A 19,934-nucleotide genomic window follows, 5' to 3' on the forward strand; every position below is an offset into this window, starting at 1 on the left:
TGGGATACTGTATGACCCAGAGGCTCACTCCCCTCAGTCAGCTCGTCTAGGAGTGTGGTCAAGGACATTGGTTTTACTTGAGATGGGGGTATCTGGAGCTGACAATTGATTTATGCCATATAATGAGTTAGTGTTGCTGTACTATGAGGTACCAGGGACGAGATCTTAGGGGGCTAATTCTGTACAATAAGAACCGTCTTCATAGCAAATGCTATCTGGCTGGGTGATACTCCTTTCTCATGTATCAAGTCTCACCACCTTGTGACCCGTTCCACACATCTGTTGTTTGTCATGTAGACAAGGGGGTGTATCTTTACTATAAAAGGTGTTTGTCGGGGCTCTCAACGAGTCATCTATAGGTGGTTCTTCGACCAGCTTCATTGTTGCAATCAATGTTATTAATACGTTTTGAATAAAGTCAAGATCCTGATTGGTAAATTGACCTTGTCTCTCCTCATTATTGATTAGAATTTCCACGACAACCACTGTATCAAGAGGGTTTCAGAGGAGAACGTTAGAGGGAGACATTCCACAGTCATCTGTAGGCATGACACACACACACACACAGAAACACACACACATTTAGATTCACATAGATTCACTTCATGAATAACATGGTCTTGTCTACCGGTAGTACCTCTGTCCTACCCTAGGCATGGGACCTCATAAATTTAACAGAGGGGGAGAGGAATTTGAACCTGGCTCTATCCAATTCTCCTGGATCAGGTTTCTCCCTCTTTCTTAACGAGAGAGAAGAATGAGATCATGTTAACACATCATCCTTTCCTCCTCTAGTAACCCACATATGGCCTTTAGACGAATCCATCAACTTTTAAAGGAGAGGGTGGGAGAGGGGGAGAACAGAGAAAGCGGGGGAAGCTAGAAGGAGGAGAAAGTTGGACAGAGCGAGAAAGAGAGTGGGAGAGGGGGGAGAACAGAGAAAGATGGGGGAGAACAGAGAAAGAGGGGGGAGAACAGAGAAAGAGGGGGGAGAAAGTTGGACAGAGGGAGAAAGAGAGTGGGAGAGGGGGGGAGAACAGAGAAAGATGGGGGAGAACCGAGAAAGATGGGGGAGAACAGAGAAAGAGGGGGGAGAACAGAGAGAGGGGGGAGAAAGGTGGACAGAGAGGGAGAGGGAGAGGGGGAAAACAGAGAAAGAGGGGGGGAAATGTGGACAGAAAGAGTGAGTGAGTGAGAGAGAGAGAAATGTATTGTACCATTCAATTCCCTCAAGGCATTAAAGATTTAGGGGGTTTACATTTCTAAAATATTTAACAAGAACAAGGTATTCTGTTTCATTTAAAAACTGCATAACATTTTGTAAAAGCTAAATATTTCAGGCCTTCCACCCCCCCAAACTTTAACCATGTGATGTTTAGATCAATGGCAGTGGAGGCTGTTGAGGGGAGGACTGCTCATCATAATGGCTGGAACGGAGTAATATCAAACACATGGTAACCATGGAAACCAATGGGTTTGATTGATTTGATACCATTCCACCATTCTGCCCCAGCCATTACCACGAACCCGTCCTCCCCAATTAAGGTAACACCAACCTCCTGTGGTTTAGAGTGTTCCTACTGTACACCAACCTCCTGTGGTTTAGAGTGTTCCTACTGTACACCAACCTCCTGTGGTTTAGAGTGTTCCTACTGTACATAACCTCCTGTGGTTTAGTGTTCCTACTGTACATAACCTCCTGTAGTTTAGTGTTCCTACTGTACATAACCTCCTGTGGTTTAGAGTGTTCCTACTGTACATAACCTCCTGTAGTTTAGTGTTCCTACTGTACTCCAACCTCCTGTGGTTTAGAGTGTTCCTACTGTACATAGCCTCCTGTAGTTTAGTGTTCCTACTGTACATAACCTCCTGTGGTTTAGAGTGTTCCTACTGTACACCAACCTCCCGTGGTTTAGTGTTCCTACTGTACATAACCTCCTGTGGTTTAGAGTGTTCCTACTGTACACCAACCTCCTGTGGTTTAGAGTGTTCCTACTGTACACCAACCTCCTGTGGTTTAGTGTTCCTACTGTACATAACCTCCTGTGATTTAGAGTGTTCCTACTGTACATAGCCTCCTGTAGTTTAGTGTTCCTACTGTACACCAACCTCCTGTGGTTTAGAGTGTTCCTACTGTACACCAACCTCCTGTGGTTTAGAGTGTTCCTACTGTACATAACCTCATGTGGTTTAGTGTTCCTACTGTACATAACCTCCTGTAGTTTAGTGTTCCTACTGTACATAACCTCCTGTAGTTTAGTGTTCCTACTGTACATAACCTCCTGTGGTTTAGAGTGTTCCTACTGTACACCAACCTCCTGTGGTTTAGAGTGTTCCTACTGTACACCAACCTCCTGTGGTTTAGAGTGTTCCTACTGTACATAACCTCCTGTGGTTTAGAATGTTCCTACTGTACATAACCTCCTGTAGTTTAGTGTTCCTACTGTACACCAACCTCCTGTGGTTTAGAGTGGTCCTACTGTACATAACCTCCTGTGGTTTAGAGTGTTCCTACTGTACATAACCTCCTGTAGTTTAGTGTTCCTACTGTACATAACCTCCTGTAGTTTAGTGTTCCTACTGTACATAACCTCCTGTGGCTTAGAGTGTTCCTACTGTACATAACCTCCTGTGGTTTAGTGTTCCTACTGTACATAACCTCCTGTAGTTTAGTGTTGCTACTGTACATAACCTCCTGTGGTTTAGAGTGTTCCTACTGTACATAACCTCCTGTAGTTTAGTGTTCCTACTGTACACCAACCTCCTGTGGTTTAGTGTTCCTACTGTACATAATCTCCTGTGGTTTAGAGTGTTCCTACTGTACACCAACCTCCTGTGGTTTAGAGTGTTCCTACTGTACACCAACCTCCTGTGGTTTAGAGTGTTCCTACTGTACATAACCTCCTGTGGTTTAGTGTTCCTACTGTACATAACCTCCTGTGATTTAGAGTGTTCCTACTGTGCATAGCCTCCTGTAGTTTAGTGTTCCTACTGTACATAACCTCCTGTGGTTTAGAGTGTTCCTGCTGTACACCAACTTCCTGTGGTTTAGAGTGTTCCTACTGTACACCAACCTCCTGTGGTTTAGAGTGTTCCTACTGTACACCAACCTCCTGTGGTTTAGTGTTCCTACTGTACATAACCTCCTGTAGTTTAGTGTTCCTACTGTACATAACCTCCTGTAGTTTAGTGTTCCTACTGTACATAACCTCCTGTGGTTTAGAGTGTTCCTGCTGTACACCAACCTCCTGTGGTTTAGAGTGTTCCTACTGTACACCAACCTCCTGTGGTTTAGAGTGTTCCTACTGTACACCAACCTCCTGTGGTTTAGAGTGTTCCTACTGTACATAACCTCCTGTGGTTTAGTGTTCCTACTGTACATAACCTCCTGTGATTTAGAGTGTTCCTACTGTGCATAGCCTCCTGTAGTTTAGTGTTCCTACTGTACATAACCTCCTGTGGTTTAGAGTGTTCCTACTGTACATAACCTCCTGTAGTTTAGTGTTCCTACTGTACACCAACCTCCTGTGGTTTAGAGTGTTCCTACTGTACATAACCTCCTGTGGTTTAGAGTGTTCCTACTGTACATAACCTCCTGTGGTTTAGAGTGTTCCTACTGTACATAGCCTCCTGTAGTTTAGTGTTCCTACTGTACATAACCTCCTGTGGCTTAGAGTGTTCCTACTGTACATAACCTCCTGTGGTTTAGTGTTCCTACTGTACATAACCTCCTGTAGTTTAGTGTTGCTACTGTACATAACCTCCTGTAGTTTAGAGTGTTCCTACTGTACACCAACCTCCTGCAGTTTAGTGTTCCTACTGTACACCAACCTCCTGTGGTTTAGAGTGTTCCTACTGTACATAACCTCCTGTGGTTTAGAGTGTTCCTACTGTACATAGCCTCCTGTAGTTTAGTGTTCCTACTGTACATAACCTCCTGTGGTTTAGAGTGTTCCTACTGTACACCAACCTCCTGTGGTTTAGTGTTCCTACTGTACATAACCTCCTGTGGTTTAGAGTGTTCCTACTGTACACCAACCTCCTGTGGTTTAGAGTGTTCCTATTGTACACCAACCCCCTGTGGTTTAGAGTGTTCCTACTGTACATAACCTCCTGTGGTTTAGTGTTCCTACTGTACATAACCTCCTGTAGTTTAGTGTTGCTACTGTACATAACCTCCTGTGGTTTAGAGTGTTCCTACTGTACATAGCCTCCTGTAGTTTAGTGTTCCTACTGTACACCAACCTCCTGTGGTTTAGAGTGTTCCTACTGTACACCAACCTCCTGTGGTTTAGAGTGTTCCTACTGTACATAACCTCATGTGGTTTAGTGTTCCTACTGTACATAACCTCCTGTGGTTTAGAGTGTTCCTACTGTACATAACCTCATGTGGTTTAGTGTTCCTACTGTACACCAACCTCCTGTGGTTTAGAGTGATCCTACTGTACATAACCTCATGTGGTTTAGAGTGGTCCTACTGTACATAACATCCTGTAGTTTAGTGTTCCTACTGTACATAACCTCCTGTGGTTTAGAGTGTTCCTACTGTACACCAACCTCCTGTGGTTTAGTGTTCCTACTGTATGTAACCTCCTGGAGTTTAGTGTTCCTACTGTACATAACCTCCTGTGGTTTAGAGTGTTCCTACTGTACACCAACCTCCTGTGGTTTAGAGTGTTCCTACTGTACACCAACCTCCTGTGGTTTAGAGTGTTCCTACTGTACATAACCTCCTGTGGTTTAGAGTGGTCCTACTGTACATAACCTCCTGTAGTTTAGTGTTCCTACTGTACATAACCTCCTGTGGTTTAGAGTGTTCCTACTGTACATAGCCTCCTGTAGTTTAGTGTTCCTACTGTACATAACCTCCTGTGGTTTAGAGTGTTCCTACTGTATGTAACCTCCTGTAGTTTAGTGTTCCTACTGTACATAACCTCCTGTGGTTTAGAGTGTTCCTACTGTACATAACCTCCTGTAGTTTAGTATGTTCCTACTGTACATAACCTCCTGTAGTTTAGTATGTTCCTACTGTACATAACCTCCTGTAGTTTAGTATGTTCCTACTGTACATAACCTCCTGTAGTTTAGTATGTTCCTACTGTACATAACCTCCTGTAGTTTAGTGTTCCTACTGTACATAACCTCCTGTAGTTTAGAGTGTTCCTACTGTACTACCCTTCTGTAGTTTAGTGATCCTACTGTATGTAACCTCCTGTAGTTTAGTGTTCCTACTGTACACCAACCTCCTGTGGTTCAGAGTGTTCCTACTGTACACCAACCTCCTGTGGTTTAGTGTTCCTACTGTACATAACCTGCTGTAGTTTAGTTTTCCTACTGTACATAACCTCCTGTGGTTTAGAGTGTTCCTACTGTACACCAACCTCCTGTAGTTTAGTGTTCCTACTGTACATAACCTCCTGTAGTTTAGTTTTCCTACTGTACATAACCTCCTGTGGTTTAGAGTGTTCCTACTGTACACCAACCTCCTGTGGTTTAGAGTGTTCCTACTGTACACCAACCTCCTGTGGTTTAGATTGTTCCTACTGTACATAACCTCCTGTGGTTTAGAGTGGTCCTACTGTACATAACATCCTGTAGTTTAGTGTTCCTACTGTACATAACCTCCTGTGGTTTAGAGTGTTCCTACTGTACACCAACCTCCTGTGGTTTAGTGTTCCTACTGTATGTAACCTCCTGTAGTTTAGTGTTCCTACTGTACATAACCTCCTGTGGTTTAGAGTGTTCCTACTGTACACCAACCTCCTGTGGTTTAGAGTGTTCCTACTGTACACCAACCTCCTGTGGTTTAGAGTGTTCCTACTGTACATAACCTCCTGTGGTTTAGAGTGGTCCTACTGTACATAACCTCCTGTAGTTTAGTGTTCCTACTGTACATAACCTCCTGTGGTTTAGAGTGTTCCTACTGTACATAGCCTCCTGTAATTTAGTGTTCCTACTGTACATAACCTCCTGTGGTTTAGAGTGTTCCTACTGTATGTAACCTCCTGTAGTTTAGTGTTCCTACTGTACATAACCTCCTGTAGTTTAGTATGTTCCTACTGTACATAACCTCCTGTAGTTTGGTATGTTCCTACTGTACATAACCTCCTGTAGTTTAGTATGTTCCTACTGTACATAACCTCCTGTAGTTTAGTGTTCCTACTGTACATAACCTCCTGTAGTTTAGAGTGTTCCTACTGTACTACCCTCCTGTAGTTTAGTGATCCTACTGTATGTAACCTCCTGTAGTTTAGTGTTCCTACTGTACACCAACCTCCTGTGGTTTAGAGTGTTCCTACTGTACACCAACCTCCTGTGGTTTAGTGTTCCTACTGTACATAACCTGCTGTAGTTTAGTGTTCATACTGTATGTAACCTCCTGTAGTTTAGTATGTTCCTACTGTACATAACCTCCTGTAGTTTAGTGTTCCTACTGTACATAACCTCCTGTAGTTTAGTGTTCCTACTGTATATAACCTCCTGTAGTTTAGAGTGTTCCTACTGTACATAACCTGTAGTTTAGTGTTCCTACTGTTCCTACTGTCCTGTGAACATGTTTTCTGTGAGCAGTGTGTTTAATTGGTAATGCAGTCCCTAGTTAACTAGCCCATCCCATCCATTCACACATTATGGGCTGTGTCCCAATGAAACCCCATTCCCTACATACAGCTCCCTCAGAAAGGATTCCACCATCAGGACCGTAGTTAACCAGCCCATCCCATTCATTCACACATTATGGGATGTGTCCCAAATGAAACCCTATTCCCTACATCAACCATCAGGACCGTAGTTAACCAGCCCATCCCATTCATTCACACATTATGGGTTGAAAATGAAACCCTATTCCCTACATCAACCATCAGGACTGTAGTTAACCAGGCTATCCCATTCATTCACACATTATGGGTTGAAAATGAAACCCTATTCCCTACATCAACCATCAGGACCCTAGTTAACCAGCCCATCCCATTCATTCACACATTATGGGTTGAAAATGAAACCCTATTCCCTACATCAACCATCAGGACCGTAGTTAACCAGCCCATCCCATTCATTCACACATTATGGGATGTGTCCCAAATGAAACCCTATTCCCTACATCAACCATCAGGGCCGTAGTTAACCAGCCCATCCCATTCATTCACACATTATGGGTTGAAAATGAAACCCTATTCCCTACATCAACCATCAGGACCGTAGTTAACCAGCCCATCCCATTCATTCACACATTATGGGATGTGTTCCAAATGAAACCCTATTCCCTACATCAACCATCAGGACCGTAGTTAACCAGCCCATCCCATTCATTCACACATTATGGGTTGTGTTCCAAATGAAACCCTATTCCCTACATCAACCATCAGGACCCTAGTTAACCAGGCTATCCCATTCATTCACACATTATGGGTTGAAAATGAAACCCTATTCCCTACATCAAGGATTCAACCATCAGGACCGTAGTTAACCAGCCCATCCCATTCATTCACACATTATGGGATGTGCAGTGAGCTGATAGCTCCAGTCTGCTGTGAGATACAGAGCCTTCAGAGAGTATTCATACCTCTTAATTTATTCCACATTTTTGTTGTGTTAGAGCCTGAATTCAAAATGGATTACATTTGTAAAAAAAATATCTCACCCATCTACACACAATACCGCATAATAACAAAAGGAAAACATGTTTTTAGAAATGATTGCAAATGTATTGAACGTGAAATTCAGAAATATCTAATTTACATAAGTAGTCACACCCCTTTTGTTTTGACGCTCCCAAACGGAGCTCAGCTACTTCCTGTTTCCTTTCATCATCCTTGACATGTCACTACAATTTGATTGGAGTCCACCTGTGGCCAATTCAATTTGATTGGAGTCCACCTGTGGCCAATTCAATTTGATTGGACTTGATTTAGAAAAGAAACACACCTGTCTATATAAGGTTCCACAGTTGACAGTGCATGTCAGAAACTATACCATGAAATCCAAGGAACTGTCCATAGATATCTGAGATAGAATTTTGATGAGGCATGTATCTGGGGAAGGGTATAAAACCATTGCTAAAGTGTTGAACATTTCCAAGAGCACAGTGGTCTCCCATCATTGGGATATTGAACAAAAAAAATATGGAACTACCCAGACTCTGCCTAGAGCTGACTGTGCTACTAGACTAAGCAACGGGGCAAGAAGGACCTCGGTCAGGGAGGTGACCAAGAACTCAATGACCATTCTGACAGAAATACAGAGTTCCTTGGGTGAGATGGGAGAACCTGCCAGAAGGACAACAGTCTCTACAGCACTTCACCAATCTGGGCTTCATGGGAGAATGGCCAGATGGAAGCCACTCCTGAGAAGGCACATGACAGCACGCCTGAAGTTGGCATGAAGACACATGAAAGACTGAGAGAATAAGGCAAAATATTCTGTGTTCTAATGAGACAAACATGTTAATCGTTGGCCTGAAATGCAAAGCGCTATGTCCGCAGAAAACCAGGCACGGCTCATCACCCTTAAAACACCATCCCCACCGTGAAGCATGGTGGTGGCGGCAGCATCATGTTATGGGGATGCTGTTCAGCGGCAGGGACTGGTAAGGATAGAGGGAACAACGAATGGAGCCAAATACAGGCAAATCCTTGATGAGAACCTGCTTCAGAGTTTCAAATGATCTTAGACTGGGGGGGGGGGGATTTTACGTCCCAACTGGACAATCACCCCAAGCATACAGCCAAAGCAACGCCGGAATGTTTTGTGCAGCCTGCCACTTCGCGGCTGAGCCGTTGTTGCTCCTAGACGTTTCCACTTCACAGTAACAGCACTTCCAGTTGACCGAGGCAGCTCTTAGCGGGGCACAAATTTGACGAACTGACTTGTCTACAGATGACATATGGAGTAACATACGGAATACAGGTATCACCTTCTCCTATACAAACACTCCTCTGAAAGGTTCTAGAACCTAAAAGGTTCTAGCAGGGAAGAACTGACTTGTCTACAGATGACATATGGAGTAACATACGGAATACAGGTATCACCTTCTCCTATACAAACACTCCACTGAAAGGTTCTAGAACCTAAAATAACCTTTTAGGTTCTAGCAGGGAAGAACTGAAAAACTATTGGCAAACAGGTTCCTACAGAGAATATATAAAACACAATGAATAGATCAATAAAGTAAATAACTATTGCATTGCAGAAATTAGATACTGACAAGTCGTTGTCATCTATTCTATACCGATGCAAAACAGACCAGCGCCCATCATTGGTTGGTTGATTCGTCGATTCTTTGGTTGATTCATCATTGATTGGTTGATTCGTCGATTCTTTGGTTGATTCGTCGATTCTTTGGTTGTACTGATCTATTCACGTAGACGAGTTGGTTGTTTAGCAACAAAACCGACGCGTGCACAACTATGGGGCAAAACGGACTAAGTTGCCTTGGCGTGTTGTAAACTATATATTTTTATTGAAAACATAAATACATTTACACAATGAGCAATTGTTGTCACAAAAAACATCCTTACAGTTGTTGGTTAGCTAGCTAGATGATGTTTTACTATATTAGCACAAACGTGAAATGAGTCAAAACACCTCAAAACAAAACATGGTATCAACAACAAGATAGAACGAGCTGAAACGAGCCACCTACGATTCCCCACGTGGCGGCTTGTTGTCATTGTTGCTAGGGTATCGGACCGTTCAGAATCATAACACCACGTGACCTTCTGCCTCATCGATGCACGCGGCACCTTGTCATCCAGCCTGTATATAGCATTAGTAATAGCTGTAGCTATAGTAAGCTGGCAGTATATCAGAAAACTACAAAACATTAAGTATTCAGTATTAGCAGCCGAAGAGCTTAAAATACCAATATTCTATCTATACTGTAGAAAATTCATCTCGTAAAACTGTAATAGTTTCTTTCTAAATGACATTCATATTAAAATAATAAAACAAAAGTACAGGTTAGTAGACCTTCCTACAGGCAACATATAAAACAGAATAAATAAATGGTTAAAACAACAGTCACATTAATAACATTCATGAACATGATCGAAGTATGAAGTTACGTAATGAAATAAGAAATAAACCGTATCCTATTCATGTAGTTCAGGTAGCAACTAACAAACAGAGAGAAAGAGAGAGAAATGAATTATCTTTTGAATTCTTAATTAGAATGTAAATTCTACACCTAAACGCCAATATAAAAGATTGGAGAAGAGTCTTGGCATCTATTGCCACATTTGTTCTTGCGTCATTAGAGTGTGTTAGTTAGTGATGTGAGTCGTCAGTAGTCTGGTATGATGAGATGCATATTGAAGGAGACACAGTGATGTGAGTAGTCAGTAGTATGGTATGATGAGGTACATATTGAAGGGGACAGTGATGTGAGTAGTCAGTAGTCTGGTATGATGAGGTACATATTGAAGGGGACAGTGATGTGAGTAGTCAGTAGTCTGGTATGATGAGGTGCATTTAGAAGGAGACACAGTGATGTGAGTCGTCAGTAGTCTGGTATGATGAGGTACATTTTGAAGGAGACACAGTGATGTGAGTAGTCAGTAGTCTGGTATGATGAGGTGCATTTAGAAGGAGACACAGTGATGTGAGTAGTCTGGTATGATGAGGTCCATTTAGAAGGAGACAGTGATGTGAGTAGTCAGTAGTCTGGTATGATGAGGTCCATTTAGAAGGAGACACAGTGATGTGAGTAGTCTGCTATGATGAGGTCCATTTAGAAGGAGACAGTGATGTGAGTAGTCAGTTGTCTGCTATGATGAGGTCCATTTTGAAGGAGACAGTGATGTCAGTAGTCTGCTATGATGAGGTCCATTTAGAAGGACACAGTGATGTGAGTAGTCAGTAGTCTGGTATGATGAGGTCCACATTGATGTACACAGACACATAGACATGCATTACAGGGTTCATAGTTTTGTTACAATGAGAACCAGTTACATCTAGGAGGACATATAGAAGACATTCTTCTGTGAGAATCTTCACCTCCTTCTAGAGATAAACAGGGTCGTGTTCATTAGCGCGCACACCGTAGCAAAACGTTTTGCAACAGAACACATAAATGAATGTTTCTTATTGAAAAAAAAGTTCAGACAGTCCCTCCCTGTTTTGTCTGTTTCCTGATGAACACAACCCTGATGTAGTCTGCTAATGACATCATCAAAGGGCGACAGACGGTTGTGTGAGGACTGACACTCAGGAGAGTACGGTGAGGACTACAGTTCCCTTGGTCCTCTTCAGTATGGCGACGGCGCCGGCGTGGGTGACCCCCTCCAGACTGTGACCGTTCACGGCGAGGATCTGATCCCCGCGCTGCAGCCGGCCGTCCTCAATCGCTGCTCCCTGGAGAGAGACAGATGCAGAGGGAGAGACAGATGCAGAGGGAGAGACAGATGCAGAGGGAGAGACAGATGCAGAGGGAGAGACAGATGCAGAGGGAGAGACAGATGCAGAGGGAGAGACAGATGCAGATGCAGAGGGAGAGACAGATGCAGAGGGAGAGACAGATGCAGAGGGAGCGACAGAGGCAGAGGGAGAGACAGAGGAAGAGGGAGCGACAGATGCAGAGGGAGAGACAGATGCAGAGGGAGCGACAGATGCAGAGGGAGAGACAGATGCAGAGGGAGAGACAGATGCAGAGGGAGAGACAGATGCAGAGGGAGAGACAGATGCAGAGGGAGAGACAGATGCAGAGGGAGAGAAAGATGCAGAGGGAGCGACAGATGCAGAGGGAGCGACAGATGCAGAGGGAGCGACAGATGCAGAGGGAGAGACAGATGCAGAGGGAGAGACAGATGCAGAGGGAGCGACAGATGCAGAGGGAGAGACAGATGCAGAGGGAGCGACAGATGCAGAGGGAGAGACAGATGCAGAGGGAGAGACAGATGCAGAGGGAGAGACAGATGCAGAGGGAGCGACAGATGCAGAGGGAGAGACAGATGCAGAGGGAGAGACAGATGCAGAGGGAGAGACAGATGCAGAGGGAGAGACAGATGCAGAGGGAGAGACAGATGCAGAGGGAGAGACAGATGCAGAGGGAGAGACAGATGCAGAGGGAGAGACAGATGCAGAGGGAGAGACAGATGCAGAGGGAGAGACACGGCATCAAACACAGCTGCATTGTTTGACTTTCTACTGGTTGTTGAGTTTCTACTGGTTGTTGCGTTTCTACTGGTTGTTTGAGTTTCTACTGGTTGTTGAGTTTCTACTGGTTGTTGAGTTTCTACTGGTTGTTGAGTTTCTACTGGTTGTTGAGTTTCTACTGGTTGTTGCGTTTCTACTGGTTGTTGACTTTCTACTGGTTGTTGAGTTTCTACTGGTTGTTGAGTTTCTACTGGTTGTTGCGTTTCTACTGGTTGTTGAGTTTCTACTGGTTGTTGACTTTCTACTGGTTGTTTGAGTTTCTACTGGTTGTTGCGTTTCTACTGGTTGTTGAGTTTCTACTGGTTGTTGCGTTTCTACTGGTTGTTGCGTTTCTACTGGTTGTTGAGTTTCTACTGGTTGTTGAGTTTCTACTGGTTGTTGAGTTTCTACTGGTTGTTGCGTTTCTACTGGTTGTTGAGTTTCTACTGGTTGTTGCGTTTCTACTGGTTGTTGAGTTTCTACTGGTTGTTGAGTTTCTACTGGTTGTTGCGTTTCTACTGGTTGTTGAGTTTCTACTGGTTGTTGAGTTTCTACTGGTTGTTGAGTTTCTACTGGTTGTTGAGTTTCTACTGGTTGTTGCGTTTCTACTGGTTGTTGAGTTTCTACTGGTTGTTGCGTTTCTACTGGTTGTTTGAGTTTCTACTGGTTGTTGAGTTTCTACTGGTTGTTGAGTTTCTACTGGTTGTTGAGTTTCTACTGGTTGTTGAGTTTCTACTGGTTGTTGCGTTTCTACTGGTTGTTGAGTTTCTACTGGTTGTTGAGTTTCTACTGGTTGTTGCGTTTCTACTGGTTGTTGAGTTTCTACTGGTTGTTGACTTTCTACTGGTTGTTGAGTTTCTACTGGTTGTTGCGTTTCTACTGGTTGTTGAGTTTCTACTGGTTGTTGCGTTTCTACTGGTTGTTGCGTTTCTACTGGTTGTTGAGTTTCTACTGGTTGTTGAGTTTCTACTGCTTGTTGAGTTTCTACTGGTTGTTGAGTTTCTACTGGTTGTTGCGTTTCTACTGGTTGTTGAGTTTCTACTGGTTGTTGCGTTTCTACTGGTTGTTGAGTTTCTAAAGGTTGTTGAGTTTCTACTGGTTGTTGCGTTTCTACTGGTTGTTGAGTTTCTACTGGTTGTTGAGTTTCTACTGGTTGTTGAGTTTCTACTGGTTGTTGAGTTTCTACTGGTTGTTGCGTTTCTACTGGTTGTTGAGTTTCTACTGGTTGTTGCGTTTCTACTGGTTGTTTGAGTTTCTACTGGTTGTTGAGTTTCTACTGGTTGTTGAGTTTCTACTGGTTGTTGAGTTTCTACTGGTTGTTGCGTTTCTACTGGTTGTTGAGTTTCTACTGGTTGTTGAGTTTCTACTGGTTGTTGAGTTTCTACTGGTTGTTGAGTTTCTACTGGTTGTTGCGTTTCTACTGGTTGTTGAGTTTCTACTGGTTGTTGAGTTTCTACTGGTTGTTGAGTTTCTACTGGTTGTTGCGTTTCTACTGGTTTTTGAGTTTCTACTGGTTGTTGCGTTTCTACTGGTTGTTTGAGTTTCTACTGGTTGTTGAGTTTCTACTGGTTGTTGAGTTTCTACTGGTTGTTGAGTTTCTACTGGTTGTTGAGTTTCTACTGGTTGTTGAGTTTCTACTGGTTGTTGAGTTTCTACTGGTTGTTGAGTTTCTACTGGTTGTTGACTTTCTACTGGTTGTTGAGTTTCTACTGGTTGTTGCGTTTCTACTGGTTGTTGCATTTCTACTGGTTGTTGAGTTTCTACTGGTTGTTGAGTTTCTACTGGTTGTTGAGTTTCTACTGGTTGTTGCGTTTCTACTGGTTGTTGCGTTTCTACTGGTTGTTGCGTTTCTACTGGTTGTTGAGTTTCTACTGGTTGTTGCGTTTCTACTGGTTGTTGAGTTTCTACTGGTTGTTGAGTTTCTACTGGTTGTTGAGTTTCTACTGGTTGTTGACTTTCTACTGGTTGTTGACTTTCTACTGGTTGTTGCGTTTCTACTGGTTGTTGAGTTTCTACTGGTTGTTGCGTTTCTACTGGTTGTTGCGTTTCTACTGGTTGTTGAGTTTCTACTGGTTGTTGAGTTTCTACTGGTTGTTGAGTTTCTACTGGTTGTTGAGTTTCTACTGGTTGTTGCGTTTCTACTGGTTGTTGAGTTTCTACTGGTTGTTGCGTTTCTACTGGTTGTTGAGTTTCTACTGGTTGTTGAGTTTCTACTGGTTGTTGCGTTTCTACTGGTTGTTGAGTTTCTACTGGTTGTTGAGTTTCTACTGGTTGTTGAGTTTCTACTGGTTGTTGCGTTTCTACTGGATGTTGAGTTTCTACTGGTTGTTGCGTTTCTACTGGTTGTTTGAGTTTCTACTGGTTGTTGAGTTTCTACTGGTTGTTGAGTTTCTACTGGTTGTTGAGTTTCTACTGGTTGTTGCGTTTCTACTGGTTGTTGAGTTTCTACTGGTTGTTGAGTTTCTACTGGTTGTTGCGTTTCTACTGGTTGTTGAGTTTCTACTGGTTGTTGAGTTTCTACAGGTTGTTGAGTTTCTACTTGTTGTTGAGTTTCTACTGGTTGTTGAGTTTCTACTGGTTGTTGCGTTTCTACTGGTTGTTTAGTTTCTACTGGTTGTTGCGTTTCTACTGGTTGTTGAGTTTCTACTGGTTGTTGAGTTTCTACTGGTTGTTGAGTTTCTACTGGTTGTTGAGTTTCTACTGGTTGTTGCGTTTCTACTGGTTGTTGAGTTTCTACTGGTTGTTGACTTTCTACTGGTTGTTGAGTTTCTACTGGTTGTTGCGTTTCTACTGGTTGTTTGAGTTTCTACTGGTTGTTGAGTTTCTACTGGTTGTTGAGTTTCTACTGGTTGTTGAGTTTCTACTGGTTGTTGAGTTTCTACTGGTTGTTGAGTTTCTATTGGTTGTTGAGTTTCTACTGGTTGTTGAGTTTCTACTGGTTGTTGAGTTTCTACTGGTTGTTGCGTTTCTACTGGTTGTTGAGTTTCTACTGGTTGTTGACTTTCTACTGGTTGTTGAGTTTCTACTGGTTGTTGCGTTTCTACTGGTTGTTGCGTTTCTACTGGTTGTTGAGTTTCTACTGGTTGTTGAGTTTCTACTGGTTGTTGCGTTTCTACTGGTTGTTGAGTTTCTACTGGTTGTTGAGTTTCTACTGGTTGTTGAGTTTCTACTGGTTGTTGCGTTTCTACTGGTTGTTGAGTTTCTACTGGTTGTTGCGTTTCTACTGGTTGTTGAGTTTCTACTGGTTGTTGAGTTTCTACTGGTTGTTGCGTTTCTACTGGTTGTTGAGTTTCTACTGGTTGTTGAGTTTCTACTGGTTGTTGAGTTTCTACTGGTTGTCGAGTTTCTACTGGTTGTTGAGTTTCTACTGGTTGTTGAGTTTCTACTGGTTGTTGTAAGAAACAAGGAATTTACAGTAGAATGATAGGTATATTGAATTGACATTGAGGACTAAAATAATGTGTTACCTTAGAGGCCTGTGTTACCTTTCTAAATGAAATAGAGGCCTGTGTTACCTTTATAAATGAAATAGAGGCCTGTGTTACCTTTCTAAATGAAATAGAGGCCTGTGTTACCTTTCTAAATGAAATAGAGGCCTGTGTTACCTTTATAAATGAAATAGAGGCCTGTGTTACCGTTCTAAATGAAATAGAGGCCTGTGTTCCCTTTCTAAATGAAATAGAGGCCTGTGTTAGCTTTCTAAATGAAATAGAGGCCTGTGTTACCTTTCTAAATGAAATAGAGGCCTGTGTTACCTTTCTAAATGAAATCGACAGTTACCTTTCTAAATGAAATAGAGGCCTGTCTTACCTTTCTAAATGAAATAGAGGCCTGTCTTACCTTTCTAAATGAAATAGACAGTTATCTTCCTAAAATGAAATAGAGGCCTGTGTTCCCTTTCTAAATGAAATAGACAGTTACCTTTCTAAATGAAATAGAGGCCTGTGTTACCTTTCTAAATGAAATAGACAGTTATCTTTCTAAATGAAATAGAGGCCTGTGTTACCTTTCTAAATGAAATAGAGGCCTGTGTTACCTTTCTAAATGAAATAGAGGCCTGTGTTACCTTTCTAAATGAAATAGAGACCTGTGTTCCCTTTCTAAATGAAATAGACAGTTACCTTTCTAAATGAAATAGAGGCCTGTGTTACCTTTATGAATGAAATAGAGGCCTGTGTTACCTTTCTAAATGAAATCGACAGTTACCTTTCTAAATGAAATCGACAGTTACCTTTCTAAATGAAATAGACAGTTCCCTTTCTAAATGAAATAGAGGCCTGTGTTACCTTTCTAAATGAAATAGAGGCCTGTGTTACCTTTATAAATGAAATAGAGGCCTGTGTTACCTTTCTAAATTAAATAGAGGCCTGTGTTACCTTTCTAAATGAAATAGAGGCCTGTGTTACCTTTATAAATGAAATAGAGGCCTGTGTTACCGTTCTAAATGAAATAGAGGCCTGTGTTCCCTTTCTAAATGAAATAGAGGCCTGTGTTAGCTTTCTAAATGAAATAGAGGCCTGTGTTACCTTTCTAAATGAAATAGAGGCCTGTGTTACCTTTCTAAATGAAATCGACAGTTACCTTTCTAAATGAAATAGACAGTTACCTTTCTAAATGAAATAGAGGCCTGTGTTACCTTTCTAAATGAAATCGACAGTTACCTTTCTAAATGAAATAGACAGTTACCTTTCTAAATGAAATAGAGGCCTGTCTTACCTTTCTAAATGAAATAGAGGCCTGTCTTACCTTTCTAAATGAAATAGACAGTTATCTTCCTAAAATGAAATAGAGGCCTGTGTTACCTTTCTAAATGAAAGAGAGGCCTGTGTTCCCTTTCTAAATGAAATAGACAGTTACCTTTCTAAATGAAATAGAGGCCTGTGTTACCTTTCTAAATGAAATAGACAGTTATCTTTCTAAATGAAATAGAGGCCTGTGTTACCTTTCTAAATGAAATAGAGGCCTGTGTTACCTTTCTAAATGAAATAGAGGCCTGTGTTACCTTTCTAAATGAAATAGAGGCCTGTGTTACCTTTCTAAATGAAATAGAGACCTGTGTTCCCTTTCTAAATGAAATAGACAGTTACCTTTCTAAATGAAATAGAGGCCTGTGTTACCTTTATGAATGAAATAGAGGCCTGTGTTACCTTTCTAAATGAAATCGACAGTTACCTTTCTAAATGAAATCGACAGTTACCTTTCTAAATGAAATAGAGGCCTGTGTTACCTTTCTAAATTAAATAGAGGCCTGTGTTCCCTTTCTAAATGAAATAGAGGCCTGTGTTACCTTTATACATGAAATCGACAGTTACCTTTCCGAAGACAGTTTTGACGTAGATGGGCAGGTCTCCGTGGGGACTGCTGAACCCTCCTACTATACTGAAGCCTAGACCCAGAGCTCCTCTGTCCAGACTGATGGTTCTATAAAACTGGGGACTGTGGGAGATATAACAACAACAACAACAACATGTCAGATGTGCGGTTCTCTATCTGAAATGATGTCATTCCAAACATTTTTGCATTTGTGAAAAGTGTTAAACAAACTGTCTGCCATGTGACCATTTTTTATAACAGCATTGATTAAATAAGTGTTAAAATATTGCTGTACGGTGGCCCCGAGGGACAAAATAGTTGAGAATCAATGTGTTATGGAGCTAAACATTTATAAACAGCAGTACATAACCACCTCATGTTGTTGTGAAGGGTAGTTGATCCTGTGGAGAGGATACCTACATCCCCCTCTCCCTGTCCTCAGCCTCCTCTCCCTGACCCTGTCCTCAGCCTCCTCTACCTACTCTCCCTGGCCCTGTCCTCAGCCTCCTCTACCTACATCCCCCTGGCCCTGACCCTGTCCTCAGCCTCCTCTACCTACATCCCCCTCTCCCTGTCCTCAGCCTCCTCTCCCTGACCCTGTCCTCAGCCTCCTCTATCTACATCCCCCTCTCCCTGTCCTCAGCCTCCTCTCCCTGACCCTGTCCTCAGCCTCCTCTACCTACTCTCCCCGGCCCTGTCCTCAGCCTCCTCTACCTACATCCCCCTGGCCCTGACCCTGTCCTCAGCCTCCTCTACCTACATCCCCCTGGCCCTGGACCTGTCCTCAGCCTCCTCTACCTACTCTCCCTCTCCCTGTCCTCAGCCTCCTCTACCTACTCTCCCTCTTCCTGTCCTCAGCCTCCTCTACCTACTCTCCCTCTCCCTGTCCTCAGCCTCCTCTACCTACATCCTCCTCTCCCTGTCCCTGGCCTCAGCCTCCTCTATCTCTCCCTGTCCTCAGCCTCCTCTACCTACATCTCCCTCTCCCTGTCCTCAGCCTCCTCCCCCTCTTCCTCTCCCTGTCCTCAGCCTCCTCTACCTACATCCTCCTCTCCCTGTCCCTGTCCCTGTCCTCAGCCTCCTCTATCTCTCCCTGTCCTCAGCCTCCTCTACCTACTCTCCCTCTCCCTCTCCCTGTCCTCAGGATCCTCTACCGACTCTCCCTCTTCCTGTCCTCAGCTTCCTCTACCGACTCTCCCTCTCCCTGTCCTCAGCCTCCTCCCCCTCTCCCTCTCCCTGTCCTCAGCCTCCTCTACCTTCTCCCTCTTTATAACATGCGATAGCAGCAGAGTCCTACCTCATGTTGTTGTGTAGGGTAGCTGATCCTGTGGAGGGGAGCCCTACATCACCCTGACCATGTCCTCCTCCACAGTCCTCATCCACCGACCCTGTAGTCAGCACCTGAAGAACAACGAGACGTTATTAATCCATATTGAAACGGTGTCTTCTGCTGTACCCCATATAACAACATACTCTACCACCATACCCAACCCCCCTGAAACACACATATAACAACATACTGTACAGACATATATATTACATATTACATATAACAACATACCCAACCCCCCTGAAACACACATATAGACATTAGGTTGGAGAGAGACTGGAGCACTGGACAACCACAGTGTAGAGACTGGAACAGTAGACAACCACAGTGCAGAGACTGGAACAGTAGACAACCACAGTGTAGAGACTGGTGTAGTGGACAACCACAGTGCAGAGACTGGAGCAGTAGACAACCACAGTGTAGAGACTGGAGCAGTGGACAACCACAGTGTAGAGACTGGTGTAGTGGACAACCACAGTGTAGAGACTGGAGCAGTGGACAACCACAGTGTAGAGACTGGAGCAGTGGACAACCACAGTGTAGAGACTGGTGAGCAGTAGACAACCACAGTGTAGAGACTGGTGTAGTGGACAACCACAGTGTAGAGACTGGAGCAGTAGACAACCACAGTGTAGAGACTGGAGTAGTGGACAACCACAGTGCAGAGACTGGAGTAGTGGACAACCACAGTGTAGAGACTGGAGTAGTGGACAACCACAGTGCAGAGACTGGTGAGCAGTAGACAACCACAGTGCAGAGACTGGAACAGTAGACAACCACAGTGTAGAGACTGGTGTAGTGGACAACCACAGTGCAGAGACTGGAGTAGTGGACAACCACAGTGCAGAGACTGGTGTAGTGGACAACCGCAGTGCAGAGACTGGAGCAGTAGACAACCACAGTGTAGAGACTGGTGTAGTGGACAACCACAGTGTAGAGACTGGTGAGCAGTGGACAACCACAGTGCAGAGACTGGAGCAGTAGACAACCACAGTGCAGAGACTGGTGAGCAGTGGACAACCACAGTGTAGAGACTGGAGTAGTGGACAACCACAGTGCAGAGACTGGAGCAGTAGACAACCACAGTGCAGAGACTGGTGAGCAGTGGACAACCACAGTGTAGAGACTGGAGCAGTGGACAACCACAGTGCAGAGACTGGAG

At 43.4% G+C, this 19,934-nt stretch overlaps 1 protein-coding gene across 1 annotated transcript in view; it reads right to left on the reverse strand.

Annotated features, from left to right (window-relative positions):
* Positions 1–10,846: 10,846 nt before the first annotated feature.
* The window catches only part of LOC139419138 (multiple PDZ domain protein-like), a 107,872-nt gene continuing 98,784 nt past the window's right edge, over positions 10,847–19,934 (reverse strand). Inside the window, 3 exon segments of the mRNA XM_071169100.1 lie at positions 10,847–11,349; positions 17,442–17,565; positions 18,740–18,843. Of these exon segments, the coding sequence (XP_071025201.1) occupies positions 11,203–11,349; positions 17,442–17,565; positions 18,740–18,843 (375 nt within the window). The 3' untranslated portion in view covers positions 10,847–11,202.

This window comes from Oncorhynchus clarkii, chromosome 10, assembly GCF_045791955.1.
Source record: "Oncorhynchus clarkii lewisi isolate Uvic-CL-2024 chromosome 10, UVic_Ocla_1.0, whole genome shotgun sequence".
Taxonomy (NCBI): domain Eukaryota; kingdom Metazoa; phylum Chordata; class Actinopteri; order Salmoniformes; family Salmonidae; genus Oncorhynchus; species Oncorhynchus clarkii.